The sequence below is a fragment of the Pezoporus wallicus genome, unplaced genomic scaffold, assembly GCF_028554395.1.
Source record: "Pezoporus wallicus isolate ANWC-B61680 ecotype Strahan unplaced genomic scaffold, APGP_CSIRO_Pwel_v1 contig_8333, whole genome shotgun sequence".
Classification (NCBI taxonomy): domain Eukaryota; kingdom Metazoa; phylum Chordata; class Aves; order Psittaciformes; family Psittacidae; genus Pezoporus; species Pezoporus wallicus.
This window is the reverse complement of record NW_026637037.1, coordinates 2,199,774-2,218,214: the sequence shown is the minus strand read 5'-3', so window position 1 is coordinate 2,218,214 and position 18,441 is coordinate 2,199,774. Positions and strand designations below refer to the sequence as shown.

Sequence of the window (18,441 nt, the reverse complement as noted above, 5' to 3'; positions counted from 1 at the left end):
ATAAGAGCCAGCTTGTTACTTCTGCCAGTGTCAAAGAGTACTTTGGACTTGGTAGTTGCTGACTTTCCTCAGACTCTTAGAATATTATTCCAAGGTCTGTATCATGATATTATTAATATTGTCACCATAACTGAAAGTATGGCATTAGGAGCACATAGTCCTTGCTTCTGAAGCTTGCAGTTTATTTTACTACAAGAATAAATTGCAGTAGGAAAAAAAAAATCATATTTTTATGGTTATGGGAGGAAAAGCTTTTCAGTTTGTTCATTGATCTTCATCTGCATCCATTTATCATTTGTCTTTCTCATTTCTGATTATATGTTCCACCAGGATGCTGTGATGCCACAGATATTTGTGGATATCAAGCCTATATCGCCCTTTTTAAATAGTTGTGTTGTTTTAGTTAAGACCTCATATGATAAATAAGGCACTTGTTTCTATATGAAATTTCCTCCTCACTCTCTTGCTTTTAGATTCACTTGTAGACCTCGAAGTATTTATGTTTGAATCATTTAAGAAACAGTATTTAGACTTTTGTGGCTTTTTGACATGTGATGCTATTTTGCCTTATGATGACTGTGTCCCTAATCACAGCTCTGTACTTATTTTTCCTCCTGGACTTCGCAAAGGTAATACTTAGTATCACACAGCACTATAAATCTGCCAACAGGGATAACATACAGAGCACTGTATAATCATTGAATCATAGAGGTAAAACTTCTAGACTTTATACCCACTGAAAATCACTTGGCAATAATCTACCAAAGCCATTTTTTTTCTCACTGCTTGTGTTTTGTTGTTGGTCCACTTTAGGTGCTGTTCAAACTGAAACACCCAGGTGTTTAATTGCTCCTTATACTTAAATCTGGGAAGTACTATGGGCCAAAACATACTGCCCTATGCAAGGCGTTCATAGATATTCATGTGTTTGGTAGCAAGGATAATAGAATTAGCTCAATTGTTGCTACTGATTTAATATTTAGGAATGTAAAGCTCACCCTGGTCATAGTCTACCAAAGTTTCATCATTTCCCTAACAAACTTTTGGAGTATTGTCATGGTCACAGTTCCACACTGGTTGCCTTTCTTATAAACTGATATCCTCTCAGGTAATCTACAAATGTAGCACGCAAGCTGAATCCTTACACCCAGAAAGTGGCATTTATACACCTGTAGCTTATTTGTATTTGATATTTCAAGCATGACCGGCAGGTCAAAGGAGGTAATTCTGTCCCTCTGCTCTGCTCTTGTGAGACCCCACTTGCAGCACTGTGTGCCTTCTTGACATCAGAAGGACATGAAGCTGTTGGAGCAAGTCCAGAGGGAGGCCATGAGGACGCTCAGGGGCTGGAGCACCTCCTGTATGGAGACAGGCTGAGAACATTGGGGCTGTTCAGCCTGGAGAAGAGAAGCTGCGTGGAGACCTCAGAGCAGCTTCCAGTGTCTGAAGGGGGCTCTAGGGATGCTGGGGAGGGACTCTTCATCAGGGACTGTAGTGACAGGACAAGGGTTGATGGGTTCACACTGAAACAGGGGAAGTTCAGGTTAGATCTAAGGCAGAAGCTCTTCCCTGTGAGGGTGCTGAGACACTGGCACAGGGTGCCCAGAGAAGCTGTGGCTGTCCCATCCCTGGCAGTGTTCAAGGCCAGGTTGGACACAGGGGCTTGGAGCAAGCTGCTCTGGTGGAAGGTATCTCTGCCTGTGGCAGTGGGTTGGAACTAACTGTTCATACAGGAGATGCTCCAGCCCCTTAATCATCCTCGTGGCCTGCTCTGGTCTTGCTCCATCGGCTTCCCTCTTTCCGCGCTTGAAGCAATGTTCTAAATAGTGTTTTTTTGGTCTGTTTTCCTGCAGGGTGTTAAGTTTCATTTATGCTTACACAAATACTTGCACCTAATTGCTGATGAATCAGGAATTCTTTCTTAGTATTGTTGATTTGGATTTCTTTGAGTGTATTTTTAATGACTGACCTGCCTGGATGAGTTTGGAGCTGAGGGTCAGTGTATGCTGATCTAAATAATTAAATACTTCAGTTTAGCACTTGTCTTTCTCATGTAATCCCTTTGAGTTTTTGGAGTAAGGTTTTGCCATACAAAGGCCAGCTGATTGTAATAGAAACAGAGAGAAAATATCAGCTTAGCCGTGGGGTAAGATTTTAGTACTCGTGCTTCAGGCATGCATCTTTTTTTATGAGGGAGAAAAGACATTGCAGAATTCCAAGTGTAGCTTGGTTCTTTGCTCCTGCTCAGAAATGTAATGTTAAAACTTTAAAACTTTGTATTAAAAAGCCTATAATCTTATTTAAAAATAATGATAGTTTAAATGAGAATTGGGCAAGCTCAAATATCCTGTTAGGTCATTTACAAATATCTATTTCCTTCCCAGTAGTGCTTTTGTAGCCTCAAATTGAATGTAATTATACAAATAAAGAATCAATACACCAAAGAAATAGCAAGAGGTAACTTTTATTGTATTTGTTCTAACTATCTTTAAGATGTGGGCTTGAAAATGAAAGAAGATATTAAAAACTGGAAAAGCAATAGGACCAAATAATAGTGCACATATTTCCTTAACAGCTCCTGCATAAAGAACCTGAGAACCCTGCCTTCAAGGTTGTTAGCAATAGTTAACTGTTTCGCTTGCAACTTGTGCTTCTTTGGCACCCATATGGCAAAATTATGCCTCCCAGAGGAAAGTTTTGGTATTGGAGATAGGTTCTACAGGGAGCAGCGGTAACCTAAAAGTCTCTTGTATTGAGGAAGCTCAAGAGAATGTAAGAATCTTTTGATTGATGCCGCTGATCAGAGAATTGTTTTGCTGGTGTTTCATGCTCGCTTTGCACAGACACAGATTTCTGCCCCCCCCCCCCCCCCAGCATCTTCTGAATCCATTTTACTGCCTTTGTGGAAGCAGGAAAAAACAAAAAGATGAGCACTCTGTTGGATGGAACCAGTCACACAGTTAATAACAATTAATAGAGGATAGTAAAGTTTTGGCTTCATTGATAATCTCCAGATTGTTGGCTTTTTCTTCCTTTTAGACATCCTGGTGAGCCAGGATTTCAGCCTCGAGTGGTTGAGGTGTCTATAAGTAATCTTTTCAGTTTGTTAGGCTTTTAAAATGAAATAGGAATTAAATACAATTGGTTTATTTCCTTGGGACAGAATGGATAACTTCTATTCGCATTCTAAAACACACATTTTGGTTTCTGTTCTTGTCTGCATATAGCAGCTTTGTAGCCTTGCGTATTGGTAAAGGAAAAACGAATTCCTTTCTGAAAGCTAAAACCAAGGAAAGATTCTATACATTTTTCCTGGAACATTGATACGATGATTTCCATGACAACCATATAATAAGATTCATGTTTACTTTGTTTCTGAGTTCTCAATGTCTTTTTAATGACTCCTGTGCAATTAAACCAGAACGCATTGTTTGAGGTTCTGTGATACAAACCCGTGTTGCCTGCCTGATGTCGAATACTGTTAATAAAGGTACAATATACACGTGAATATGTCTGTCTGTTGCAGAAGTGTGAGCAACTGGAGAACAATTTTGATGACATCAAGCACACGACTCTTAGTGAGCGCGGAGCACTTCGAGAAGCAGTGAGGTAAGTCTGGGTCACCATAGCAACAGTCACAGATGTGGTAAAGAAAGAGTCATTCTTCATTATTGGGGGAACAAATGAGTTCATTGCCACCATTCAGCTCTATTCTCTAAGGTATTAATTTGTCAGTGGAGAGGCTTCCCTTGAGGCTGTACTTTGGTTTTTGAAGCTGCATAAATGTTAAGCCTGACTGCACAGTAAAAAATGTAAATGTTTAATTTGTTATTTAAAATGCTTAAGGGGTGCCTTGCTTTATATTTAGTGAATGAAAATATTGTTCATCTAAATTCTGTAAGTGCTAAAGCAATTGTGCAATGCTGTTTGAACAAGCTTGTGTTTGCCTTCAAATTGGATTTGATTTTTATATATGTAGTACCTGTGTGCTCTGATTTTAACACCAGGTTGGCATGATTTTGGTTGTGCTAATGGAGCATTAAAATTTCTCTGGTTCTTTGTATATTGTAGAGGTGTATTTTTTGCTTAATATTCTCACCTCATTGCACTTCAGCCTTAGCAGATGCGGTTAAAATTAGTCAGGACATGAATCTTTGGCCACCCTTATTTGCAGAGTATCTGCATATAGGACTCCAAAGAAACTTGCTGGCTATAGCATGTGGATTTTCTAAAGTAATAATCAGGAAGATGTTAATTCTCTGTAGATGAGGAAATCATAGTAATCTGGACTTGTAAAGGTTTTGAAAGTTGGATAGTAAATGATGCCAACATAGTGCTTCATTTCACATGCTTGGTATCAGAGTAATTACTTGGACTTACACTTCAGCACAGTAAAAAGCCAAAACAACAACAGAAAACTGAGGGTCTTGAAATACTCATCACCCTCCCCTTTGCTTTAATTGTGTTTAGAATCCCTATAAATTTACATTTGGGTGTGAATGACTTGATGTGCATGACACTGACTTTATGTTAATGGTGCTCTTGTCTCATGTTACGCTGCTGTGAATAAGTGTTTGTAAAGATCCTGTGAGATGCAATGCAACCTGCCTCTTTTGAACCCTTTCTTACTACCTTCAGATGATATCCTTTCATTTCTGAACATTTCAGCTCCTGGTGTTGCAGGTAACTCTAATGGCATTCAACTTTCTAATTGTGATTTCTTGCTTTTTGCTTTCTTTGCTTCATACATTTAGGGCTTTTCCCCTATGTGATCCTTCATCAGCGTCTGTGATTTCACATTATGTGATATAAAATAGAGATGAAGAGAACTTTTGGTCTATGAAGCTACTTTTAGTGTTCTCAACAAAGGGCTTTTCAAGTTGCTGCTCTCCTGTAACACAGGGAGGTTTGTGGTGTGCTGTGATACATGACTCAGCAGAGTTAATCTTGACAAAATTGGGAGCTGACAGCTCTTTGGTGATAAACACTAGCTAGCAAAGGAAGCTTTGGCATTTTAAAGGTCATGGTTCTGTTACAAGGACTATGTAGAGGAGTCTCATGATTCTATGCTCTGCATACAATAAAAAGCACTTTATTAGCTCATAAATTCGTACCCTGGCTATTTCAGCTGGTGTACAAGCCATTCTGAGGAATAGTTATTGATTGTGAAGTGAGACAGGTATTGTGCAATGCTGGGATTCTCTTAATTGCAGTCAATATTATATGATTGCTTCTTTTTCTTAGTTGTTTTTGTGGAGGTAAAGAAGTACCTGACTTTAAAACGCGCTGCAGTCTTAATTTAGTATTATGTCCTTGCCTAACACATCAAAGGTACAAAATGTGAATTTAGAGAAGTATATGCAGGTAGTTCCTATGTATTTTTCTACATGTGTGTAGAAGACACTTGTTATTTTAGGCTGAAGAGTTCTTTCAGCTGCTTCATAGTCACCCACATCCTTGGTAGCTGCATTTTTCTGCTTTTTTTGGATGCCAGGATTATTTGTAGCATATGGAATTTGAATGGTACATTTTGACAGATTCAGGTTCACTTTGCTTTCCCATACCTATAGTGGACATCGGACCAAACGAGGGAGGACATAGATTTGCTGGCCTCAGGATTGTGAGGTGCTTTCCTCCTCCTTTTGGTAAGGGAAGCATGTGAAAAGGATTGCACATTGCACAAAAGCACTAAAATCATGTGGTCCTGAAAGCGAGGACAACAACAAAGTCCTAGTTGGATAGCTAAATGCATATATGTGGATCTCAGATGAGCCTTGAGTTGAGTGGCAGTGTGCCCAAATCCTCTCTGATTTCCCAGAGTGCTACTGCTGCTCTGCCATAGGAGACAATCAGTGTTTTCCCCCAGTGCTCCTGTTTGGAATGAGGCCTTCCCTTTTATCTTTGAGAGAAATGGTCAAATGAATATAGGTTTCAGTACATTTCTACACTAGGAATATCACTGTGCTCTGCATAAACACTAATATCCAGGAAGGGTCTTGTTCTTTTCCCAGCTCTTCAGAAAGAGAATGGTATTTAAATTAAGGATTACTGAAAGCCATCTTTTATGTATATAGATGTATGCACAGGAAAATTTCTGAGGGGTTTTGAAATGGTCATAAAGCCCAAGAACTTTCCCTAGTTCCACTTTATATATAATTTTAGGCTTTGAAGGAGGCTGATAGTAGTTTGCCATTACTCAGCGTATAAAGAGTGGTATTGTAAGAAGTTGGTTTACTTCTGATTTCACATCAAATCATAAAGCATTTAACTCAGTTAATGTTTTGCTTATTTTGTTAATGTATTCCAAATGGTTTATTTAGTATGATATTTTAATGCAACTGCAATGCTTAAGTAAACAATAAAAATAGATTAGTGTTTGGAATTGGCTTTTATAAATGGGCCATCTATTGCTTTACATGCCTCGAATGTGTATACAGTAATTGGGCATTTGAGGTAGTAATTTGGCAGAAAAATTGCATAGATATGTACCTATGATGTCAGGTTGCAGAAGTAAAACCAGTAGGCTTTTGTTAAACAGGGCGTAGTTTGTTCTTAGAGTATAATCAGTGTAAAAGACCTGGATCCTGATCCTCAGGAAAGCTTCATCTAGGAATCTGAAGGAGCTTTTAGACTGGTTTGGCTGCTATAAGGACATAAGTATTTGAAGAGGAGGAAGTGCCTTTGCTAACTGTGTGCTGACCTTGGTAGTCTTCTCGTAAGTGGAAAACCAGAATGTGGACTGCAGTAACCATTCCTCTAGGAAAGTAGGGTAAGGGAGCCTTGAGGAGTCACAGGCCGAGAACGCTGGAGCTGTTGAGCCTGGAGAAGAGAAGCTGCGTGGAGACCTCAGAGCAGCTTCCAGTGTCTGAAGGGGGCTACAAGGGTGCTGGAGAGGGACTCTTCATCAGGGACTGCAGCGATAGGACAAGGGGTGATGGGTTCAAACTGAAACAGAGGAAGTTCAGGTTAGATCTAAGGCAGAAGTTCTTCCCTGTGAGGGTGCTGAGGCGCTGTCACAGGGTGCCCAGAGAAGCTGTGCCCTGTTTCAGTGTGAACCCATCACCCCTTGTCCTATCCCTACAGTCCCTGATGAAGAGTCCCTCTCCAGCATCCTTGTAGCCCCCTTCAGACACCGCAAGGCTGCTAGTTAGCATGTGTGAAAGCTTTGCAAGTGAAAACTAAAGCTGAATATTTTTGTATAGACTTGTTGTTAGTAGAGGAAAATGTAAGCATATTTCTTTGTGCTTCGAAATGGGAAAGGAGATAGAAAGTTTGCTTGTCTGTTTGGATCAGTATGAAAAGACACCAGAGTTCGTTTGGAATTTTATTTTGCATTCACATACTTGCATATGGCTTTGGATAATGTGAACATGAACATGAGGCTTCAACTGTGATTTCCAGTTTGATAGAGACAGTTTCTGTTAATGATGATATTCACTGTTGTCTTGACAACTGTATAAGCTGGGGTTAGTAATAATCAAGCTTCTTTTAATATGGTCTAGACTCTCAGATGGATTTGACAGTTTCTATGGCTGGGCAAAACCCAGGAAAATTGCAGTGTAAGAAATTCCATGATTTCACAACTGTTCATTAGTATTTACAGAGTCAAAGTTACGGATTTAAGAACATGGGAATAAAACAAGTCTGCAGCAAAACCACGGTGTAACCAACATATTAAAGTTTAACATATTAAAAGTATTCCTGCTTTCCTGTATTGTTTCTAAGCTGTCCTGGGAGATGGGACCAATCTCGAGTAACGTGAAAGGGAGGGTGAATAAGGAGGAATAAAGATGATTGCTTCTGGATTCCTGATTCAGGTCTTAAAGATCATCTATTCAAATAATTCCTTCATATTCTGGTGAGATGAAGACTTTGGAGGGAATTCCAGTGATCCAGAGTATCCACAAGCCTTGGGATCAGTGTGCTTATTTGGGACTGAGGGAGGAAGTTTGAATTTCTCTTCCACCTTCTTCTATCTTTACATTTCTACTGAATGCAACCATTTGAATACTGCTTGGGGCAGGTTTTTAGGGGAGAAACAAGTGATTCCTTCCTATGTATTTAACAAAAATAACAACCCACAAAACTGTGGAGTTCGGGATGCAGAATATTAGAAGCACTTGAGAACATTTAGTAGTACTTCCATAGTAAAGACCTATGTGGCTAATAGAAATGAGTCTAACTTTGGTGTGAGTGTTATTTGGAAACCAGAATTTCACTTTCATCCCTAGTGTGCATTACAGAGCAAACAGATTGTTTATGGAATGGGGTGGGTTAAATGGCTCTCCACATGGATTCCCTGGCATGCCCAGCCTACTCCTGGATTTTAATTGATGTATGTGAAAGTGTTTAGCTGAGGATGCTCTGTGAAGGAGCTGGAGTCAAGCAGGATCTAACCTGTGTATTGCAGGGGCTGTAGATGTGCTGTACGCTAAACCCAAGTGAATAACACATGGGATGACATTTTATGCCCATAATCATAGTCTGCATGTGAAGAATTGCATTTTAGCAACTGCACTGCAGCTCTGTGTGTATTGAGCTGTGGTGATCAGGTGTTTTGGGGCTGCTCGCAAGTCAGTAAAGATGGACAGAATTAATGAAAAGAGCAAAATATTGCTTTGTCTCATTAAGAAGCCTGTGCAGTTTTAATACCACAGCCTGTGGCAGAGCACGAAGAGGGGTTTTCTGTTTGTCAGCATCACTTGCATTGACCAAATGTTGGCCATGTATCTTCAGAGTGCAAGGCAGCCCTGTCTATGGATAGCTGTGGCTGAACAAGCTCTTTAGGTGCTAGAAGCTGTTAAGTGGCATTAGCAAGGCTCTGTGTTCATGCAGTTTTACCCTGGTCTTTGTTGGCTGTTTAACTCCTGAGTCTCCCATTAGCCATCCTCTGGGGGCCCAGCAATGCCTGGGATACACTGCTTAGATCTTGCCATGATGGAGTAATTTCTGTGTACAGGCAAACACTCTGCAGAGCTGTAACACGCAGCATGTACAAGAACCTGTGACATTAATGTAATCATTTCTATGAGGGTTATTAGAATATTTGTTGTTGTCCTGTATCATATACATGGAGAATTAAAGCTCTTCATATTTCAAGTGTGATGGGGAATGGCTGGGGGACCTGGGGGGTTCAGTCTGGAGCAGTGAAGGCTCAGGGGGTACCTTATCGCTCCCTACAACTGCCGGACAGGAGGATGGAGCCAGGAGGGGCTGTGGGCTCTGCTCCCAAGGAACAAGGGATGGGACGAGAGGAAACGGCCTCAAGCTGCACCAGGGCAGGTTTAGATGGAGCTGAGGAACAATTCCTTCCCCAGAGGGTGCTCAGGCATTGGAACAGGCTGCCCAGGGCAGTGCTGGAGTCACCGTCCCTGCAAGTGTTCACACACCATGGAGACGAGGCCTCAGTGCCATGGGTTAGTGGTGGCTTTGGCAGTGCTGGGGTAAGGGTTGGGCTGGGTGAGCTGAAAGGGCTTTTCCAACCTGGCTGATTCTGTGATATGACAAAGTCTATTGTTTAGAGTCACAGGTATAGCTCGCACTGAAGATCTTGTGGAACGAGTGATAATGTTTATCCTCTGCACTTTAGAATACAGTATGTACTTGATGTATTTTTAAAGTATAAGTCAAGAAAACTATCAAGTGTCTTGTTTCCAGCTTGATTGTGATATGGGCTTTTCTAGTGAATATCAACTTCATAATACGTTGACTAGAAGTTTTGATACTGAATTATACCTGGGAGTTTATTTCAGCTGGTTGTTGCACGTGTGTTGTTCCAAATGTTGTATGTAAGTTCTCATTTCTAACCTATGAACTGTAATTTGGTTTTGATGTAGTGATGTAGACAGGCTTTTCTCTTTGAATATTATAGAGGAGGGGATCAAGATAAGCCTAGATTGCTTTCCTTTGAATGCTCATTTAGTCACCTAGGTGTATTAGTCAACTATGTAAAACTAGTTAAACAGTTAAACTAGCAACTTCGACCTAAACTTGTGCATTGATGTTGTTCATTGCTGGCAGATGTGAAAGGGGATTGAATTTTTCGGTGATTCCAATTGGCAGTTGTGTATATTCACAGTTACTTTACATAAGGGGACTGAATTATGCCCTGCAGTGTATATAAACAACATGTGGATCCAGACCAAAAGCATTGTTAGCAACATAGCAATATAGCCAAATAGCAAATAAACACCCCAAATTATATTCATGGTTTTGCAAGCTGCATTATAGTTACTACTTCTGTTGATCTACCAAAGTGTGCTTTAGACAAAATCTTACATGCATGTGTTTGGTGAAGGTTAGCATGCTTTTCATATTCTTCTTGCATGTGTTATGGTGACTGAATGATGCTTCAGGTCTGTTCTGTGTGTGGTAAACACATCATTTCTGTCTTCACATGTACCAGTCCCCAAATGTATTTCAGAAAGGAGACGGGGAAAACAAAACCCTCTTTCCTGTCACTTCAAGAGAGGGGAGCCTGTTCTTCCTTCTGAACCATTTAGTGTTTTGATTTAGAGTATTGGATAACTGTCAAAATCGAGCTTTTTAGCAAGCTGCAGGAGATGTCTGATGTTGATGGTGAAAGAGATTCTGAGAACCACTGTGGCAGATGGCTCACCACGAAGACTCCAAAGGTGGCATGCAGTGGGTGCAGCCTCAAACCTCTCAGTGCCCAACAGCTGCTCGTCTGCCGACTGTGAAGTGGGGAAAATTGCACTGCAGAATTGGGAGTTCACTCTGTGGGTTCCACTTAGTTACTTCTCAGAACACAGGGTTTGAAAATGTGGTCTTTACTGCTATTAACAAGCAGGAAAAATGCTCTGGGTTGCTCAAGGAGATACATATATATATGTATGTATGTATATGTATGTATAGATAAAAACCATATGGATATATATAATGTGTGTGTATGGGTACATAATACATATATGTGTATATATGTGTATGTATATATATGTATATTCTGTGTGTTTATATTGTATATATGTGTAGATATGCATATATGTATGTATATAACACGTGTGTATATAATATGCATATACATATATGTATATAAAATATGGATATACATTATATATATGCAATATATACACAATACGGATATACATATTTTATACACAATACATATACATACTATATACAATATGGGTATACATAATATATATACTATATATATATACAATATTGCCTATCAGGCTTATGAATACCTTGGTTTCATCAGCTTATACACTTTGAAAAATGTATTGGTTCATTAAACAAAAATTAAAATTGATCAACCAAAGAAGCTGGGAGCTGAATGAAGGCAGTTTGCTATGACCCAGGGCTTTCTGCAGATCATTGAGATCTGATGTTTGTGTTCCAGGGCTTTGGATGGTTTAGTTAGAAGGTGGCTCCCACCACTTTGCTTCATATAAGGCAGAAGTTCTTCCCTGTGAGGGTGCTGAGGCACTGGCACAGGGTGCCCAGAGAAGCTGTGGCTGCCCCATCCCTGGCAGTGTTCAAGGCCAGGTTGGACACAGGGGCTTGGAGCAACCTGCTCTAGTGTGAGGTGTCCCTGCTGTGGCAGGGGATTGGAACTGGATGATCTTAAGGTCCTTTCCAACCCAGACCACTCTGGGATTCTGTGATTTCAGACCATAACAAAAGTCTGGGACGTACAGAGAAACGGTGTGTTACAGCTTTGGTGAAGAAGTCAGCTGTTATAGCTCAAGCTCTTTAAGCTCGTGCTGTTTTATTTGTAAGTCATGAATTTAGTCTCCATTATTAAGATTACCACATTCCACATGTATGCATGAAACCGCATTTCCTACAGTGACTTCTGTTTCATGTACAGTCACTAACCAGTCTGTCTTTACAAATGCTATATCAAATATATCTGCACTTGTTTCTTTTCAGACATTTACTGTAGTTCTCAAAAGCCTGAAGAAGTGTTATAATGTGATTCTCACCAGAACACTTAAAAAGACATTGATTTACTGTCTGACACCATCACAATAGAATAATCTTTTAAAACTATAAGGTTTTGTAACTTATTTTTAAGCAGCACTACTATTTTTTTGCTACTGTTTGTTAATAATATTCAGTATTTTGACTATTAGTGTACTTTATAAATAGCGATTACTATTACTCTGTTTAATATTTAATAATCACTGTTACTACGAATTATCATTATTACTATGAATAGTGTTTGTAAATACTATTTGCTTTATTACTACTATTCAGTAGTAGTGTTTAATGGTACTTTCTAATACTACTAATGCTTTTATTACTGCTCTTTTGCCTACTGAAATGCCTCTAAGGCTCAAGGAACATTTATTGTCCAACCTGTGGTTTCCATACTGCTTAAAGCAGCAGGTTTGGGAGCAGTGATGGTTCTTCATCAGGTTCTTTGATCAGGCATTGGAACAGGCTGCCCAGGGCAGTGCTGGAGTCACAGTCCCTGCAAGTGTTCACACAACGTGGAGACGAGGCCTCGGTGCCATGGGTTAGTGGTGGCCTTGGCAGTGCTGGGGTAAGGGTTGGGCTGGGTGAGCTGAAAGGGCTTTTCCAACACCACTGATGCTATTAATTAGTGTTAAGAAAGCATTTGCTTTGTTTTTGGTAATGTAGAAAGAAAGCGGTTTTGGTCAGCATCTGTATTACCAAAAGGGTAAGAAAAACACTTATCCTTTAATTTATTCCAGGGACCTACAGTGTATTACTTGTTGTTAGGTCTTGGGCTATGCCTCACAGTGTCCACACCTCAGTGTTCCCGCTGCACATTTACTTGCATGGCAAGTAGATGCTGGTGGTGTCAGCCCTCTTCTCACCTGAAGTGTATTCTCTTGTGATTTCCTCTCAGATAAAATGATTAATTGGGGTGGGAATTGTTGTCCCTATAATTAAAGAACTCTACAGGAATGTTTGAAAATACTTACATAGGAGCTGTTATATATTTAAGAGAGATTCTGGTTTTGTGGAGTGTTTTGCACTAGGGAGAGCTGTGACTGCATGACTAAGCCTGAGTACCACTAGCCATGGAGCTGCAGTAGCCAGAACAGAGCTGAGAGTCTTGTTTCTTGGATGAATCAGCCTGCACTGAGGTGCAGCTACACTGTTAGCATCTGGCCTAACTTCTGGGGTTTTTTTTGGTAGGTGCAGACAAGCTTAAATAGCTCCTTTGTCGTCAAATGTTCAGTCATGGCCTACCTGCAGGGTGCCTCTGTGTCATCCTCACTGACACTAACTGGAGAAGAGAAGCTGTGTGGAGACCTCAGAGCAGCTTCCAGTGTCTGAAGGGGACTACAAGGATGCTGGAGAGGGACTCTGCATCAGGGACTGTAGTGATAGGACAAGGGGTGATGGGTTCAAAGTAAAACAGGGGCAGTTCAGGTTAGATAAGGCAGAAGCTCTTCCCTGTAAGGGTGCTGAGGCGCTGGCACAGGGTGCCCAGAGAAGCTGTGTCTGCCCCATCCCTGGCAGTGTTCAAGGCCAGGTTGGACACAGGGGCTTGGAGCAACCTGCTCTAGTGTGAGGTGTCCCTGCCCATGGCAGGGGTTGGAACTGGATGAGCTTAATTAAGGTCCTTTCTAACCCAAACTAGTCTGGGATTCTGTGATTCTAAGACTCAATCAACATAGTGGAAAGCCAGTGGGGCAGGGGGATGCACTCCTGCTGCGGCTGTGAGTCCTGCATGTGGCACATGTGCACCTCTATGCTGTCTCTACAAGTGCCAGCACGGGCAACTGTGATGAGGAAGCAGCAGGGACATAGATGTCCATGTTGGTTGCTCAGGCCTACAGGAGTAGGTTAGATCTACGTTGAAATAAACACTACCTGCATTTCAGGGAGGGTTGCGTCAGGTCTTGATGCCAGCTGTTTTGCTGTAGAGACCCTCTACTGCTGAGCACTTAAATGACTGCACATATAGATGCAGTCATTTTAGGGTATCTTCTGCTGTTTGATATGTAGCCATTCTAGGGATAAATCCTTTTGCAGCCAAAATCACTGAATCCCAACTGGTTTGGGTTGGAAGGGACCTTTTTCTTTTCTAATACAGGAACCCGTTTAACTGGCAGAGACTATACAGCATAAATAGTTTGCTGTCTTTCCTAGTTAAATTAGGTATGTTTCACTAAATGTAAAGCTGTCTCCCTGTACTCCCTGGTTCTGTGATCTATTTTGATTCTTTCATTCTACTTGGCTATGCTGGGTGAGTGAACAGTTTACCCCTAAATTGGAAAGGCCTGAGTAATCTTTTGCTGTTGGCATTGCTAAGCATTCTTTCTCCTTTTAGTATAACAATGTCATAACATATACCTTTTATTTTGCCTTCAAACTGTACCTGCAAACAGAGCTGTGAAAAGGAACTTCTCTTAAATCTTATTTAATTCTTGATGTAAGACAAGAATTTATTGCTTTTGAGCTGAAATTGTGAAGCCACAAGCTGGTAACGGTAACTCAATGTTTGTAATAGGAAGCGTTGTTCCTGTAGCACGGTCCAATTACACAATAGTAAAGCAGGGATGCAACACAGCAAATGCTGCTTCCCTATTTGTTTCAGTAGGTTTAGCACAGCGGGAAGTGTGGCATTCTTCCAAGGTAATGCGTCAAGCTTACACTTGGCTGGAAGTGCAGTGGAAGTTATGCTAAGACTTTGCATGCTGGCTTAATAACTCTTGCTCAATGTACGCAGCAGTTGCCTTGTGAAAGGTGTTTGATGTCAGTTCATTGCCAGGATTTTCTATTCTAATGTTGAGATGTGGTGGTATCATGGCGATATTTGAACAGGCTCCTCTGTGGATGCTGTGCTTAAGGCATTGCGGTTCCAGCAATCAAATATCATTCCTGTATGGTTAGAGATCATGGATGCTGTTTTTCCAAGACCCTGCTGAATCTTATGAAACCAGAAATAACTATTCCGTTCATTTGGTCAAATGATTATCAAATTTTTCCACCAAAACCCTCTTATTTTGAGGAAATACATATATAAAATGAGAGCTAAAATGAAAATAGATATATAATGTCAACAGAGTGTCTCATTTCTTTTTGAAACCCAGAGAACCAGTAACTTATCAGCAGTGTGGTACCTGGAAGAAACCAGAGGTAGAATCCTGGAATGGTTAGGCTTGGAATGGCCTTAAGATCATCCAGTGACCTAAAAATCATGTAGAATTGTTGCAGTTGGTCTCTCTTTTAACTACTTTTACCATCACTTAAAAGCCGTTCCCCAACTCAGTAGATATCCCTGTTGTACGTGGCAATCAGTCCATCACAGCTGCCTTAAAGGTACATGACTATTCCTTTACAATTAAACATACATTTAAAATAGCATGGGAGTGGCTTTACAAACTGCTCCATGGCATATCTCAGCATGTTTCAAATGGAATGAGGTACAGCCACTGCTTATGGAGCAGTAGCAAATAGTTCCCAATTTAGGAATTAATCTTCAGCCTCATCAGCAGTCTTGGTACAGAGGTTACCAGCACATGTTAAAAACAACGTGGGGATTTCCTTTTGTGACCCAGAGTACATCAGTAGTTTCAAGTAGATTATTGAATGCTGTCATAGGTAAAAATACCAATGTATTGCACCTGGTTTGACTTTGTGATTATAAAGGTAAAATACCCCATTTCTGGCTTTTTTTAATCCCCATGACTGATTTTTCAACCAGCCTCTTCTAATCTGACACCTCTTGGTCACATTTGCTTCGATAGTAAGTTTGGGCTTACAGTAAACCCAGTAATTGCTACAAGCATTTAAAGCTTTCCAAAGAGCTTTAGTTCCATCCATCCACCCACCTTTCTTGAAGCATTTCTGAATGCCTTTGGCAGTGCTGAGCCAGCAAATGGAAGGTTGTTTGTCAGTGGCAGCAGTTGTTGGTCCAGGAAGAGTGTTTGTTCCAACGCATTGGGGTTGTTTCAGCACTGACACCTGAAGAGTGTATAAAAGGGAGTAAAGAACAGAGGCGATGCAGAGGGGTTAAAACCCAGCTATCAGGCTCGACCCGTGCTCCTTCAGGCAGAAGTAGTGTTGGGTGAGTGGGGAGAAAGACCGCTGACTTAGCTGAGCATCAGGGCTCTGCACTGGTCTAGCAAAGCAAAGATAACTGCAGACAGTTATTAGTGGCACTGAAAAGGGGGATCAATCAGTACTGATATCCCTTAGTAATTCCTAGCAGCATCAAAAGCACCAGCAAATTCTCTATGCAGTTAACACAGTGAGCTTGCTGACTGCAAATACAGGTTGTGTACGTTGTCTGCGTTTAAGGGTCCTTAAGGTGCATCAGAACTGGCTCACTAAGTAGGGGAAAAAGCATCAAGTGGACAAGGGCTGATTTGTCAAAGGATATAGGTTGAATTCCTCAGTCGATATTAGCAACGATCAGAGCAGTGACATACTTTGGCATAGGGTGTGCCCATAGTTAATGAAGAATAAACGTTTGGGGCTGTCCAAGCTGGCTTTAGGCTCTTGCAGCTGCTTGCAGTGGTCTGAAAGCTGTTTTTTTTACTGGAATGGCACACATACGTTTGAACATCACCTGTCAGGGGTTTTGGGGATAGCGATCACAAAAGGAGGATCAGTCAGAGGTGAAGATCAAAACTAAGAGTGACAAAACACGCTTGTCCCTGGATATCCTGGATCAGAGTTATCTGCTCAACGCCTTGGTCTGCTTTGATGACTAGTGGTGACACTGAGAATGGTGCTGCTTTGTCAGGAACAAAACTCCAGCTCAACCACTGAGTCTATACCTGTAACATGCTGTGATTTATTTCACGTTTTTCCTTGCAGACGAACATCCAGCAAGAGAAAAAGGCATTGCAGTTTCTAATGCTAGGGAAAAAGACCTGGATTAAAAATGAAATATCCAAATCCTATAGAAATAAATACTATCTTTCCTTAATCCAAAGCCTTATCCCTAGTGCTGTACGAAGCAGAGCGGCTGAAAAGTTTAATCTCACTGTTTTGTTTATTGTTACCAGTCAGTAATAAGCTTCCTCCTTACATTCCATTATTTAATGTTTTCCAGACCTTCATTTCCTGCGGCACTGGATTTTCACCTGTAAAGCTGTAAGCATTTCCATGCATTGTGTGGCACATTTAGTGTGGGACTCCGTTTTGGCAGTAGTAGTATTGCAAAATCATGTTGAGCCTTCAGGAGGTGAAAAGACTGTGCCTCTCAGATGAAGTGAGAATTACTTGTGAAAGCATAACCTACACTATCCTTGCTCTTCTAAATATGTCTTAGTGCTGTATATTTGCTTTTAGATTGGAAATTGCCATTGAATGGTTAATGTGGGAAATGGCTGTAAGAAGGAGGAAAAGAATCAGCATTTTCATGTGGCGTCTTTGCTGCAGTTAGAACAATGGGGCAGTGGCACTGATAGTTTGCTCATTCTGGTTTCCCTTTGCATCCTGCCAGTGCTCGGGGAATGGTCAGTTAATGCTATTATCCCAATAACTCTATTAATTATAACTAAAAAGGAAGAAAGCAGTGAGAAGGTTTTTTCTTCTCTGATTGCCAAGTTATTTGTATGTAGAGGGAAGATTCTTTTTGTATAATCAATCTGCTGCTACCCGTTTTACTGCCAAGCATTCCTTCTCTATGGTAGCATAATGTTACCTAGGGAACAGCTTAAAGCTGACACATACAGTGGTGCCACAAATTAATTTCACAGTTATCAGGATATAGGGTGATAACAACAACATGAGCTACTGTGAAATTACCATTGTTCCCATTGAGTTACAGTGTAATTATTACTTTTGTGGCAACTATGCAAATAACTCATGTCACCAATGTAGGATGGGATGTGCTTTCCTTTCTCTGATTCAGTACTTTGTGCTTCAGAGACATCTTTATGTACTGTAAACTAGAGCTGGGCTTTGAATTGGAGTCTAGATAGGGTTTTGTCTTCACAAACAAAGAGAGAAAAGCAGCGCTTAAGAGACTAAAACCCCAATCCCTTGCAGTATGTCCACTATCACCTTGAGTCAGATCTGCAAATGAGTGGTGATTTCACACAAAAATAATCCAACTGTTATATTCCCAGCATGAAAATGGGAATATTTCTTCAAAAATGGAGTCCTTTGGTTAGCTGCTTTTATTAATGGGCATTTTCAGATTTCTTTGCTGTTTTATGGAGGTTGTTTGGTGGAAGGGACAGGTAAAAAGGTGTTTGATTACATTCTATGTTCTTATGTTAGGTAGGACAAAACCTTCTGGAGCAAGGTTAAGATACTGTTCCCAGTGTGGATGATGGCATATATACTTGACCCTGAAGAAAGGACCCTGGTAAAACCACAGCAGCTCCTACTGTGAGAACCATAGAAATAACTCAGTGGGAAAAGACCTTTGAGTCCAACCTTTACCCAAGCACTGCCAAGTCCACCGCTAAACACTGCTCTCCTAAGCATTAGTGATGTCAGAAGGCAAAAAGGTCACATAGTGTGGTGACGTTGGCA

At 40.8% G+C, this 18,441-nt stretch overlaps 1 protein-coding gene across 2 annotated transcripts in view; it reads left to right on the top strand.

Annotated features, from left to right (window-relative positions):
• DPYD (dihydropyrimidine dehydrogenase) overlaps positions 1 to 18,441 on the top strand; it is a 346,003-nt gene that overhangs the window by 46,877 nt on the left and 280,685 nt on the right. For both annotated transcript variants that reach the window (XM_057402775.1, XM_057402774.1), the window contains exon 3: positions 3,527 to 3,609. In XM_057402775.1, coding sequence (XP_057258758.1) covers positions 3,527 to 3,609 — 83 coding nt within the window. The remainder of the gene's footprint in view (positions 1 to 3,526; positions 3,610 to 18,441) is intronic.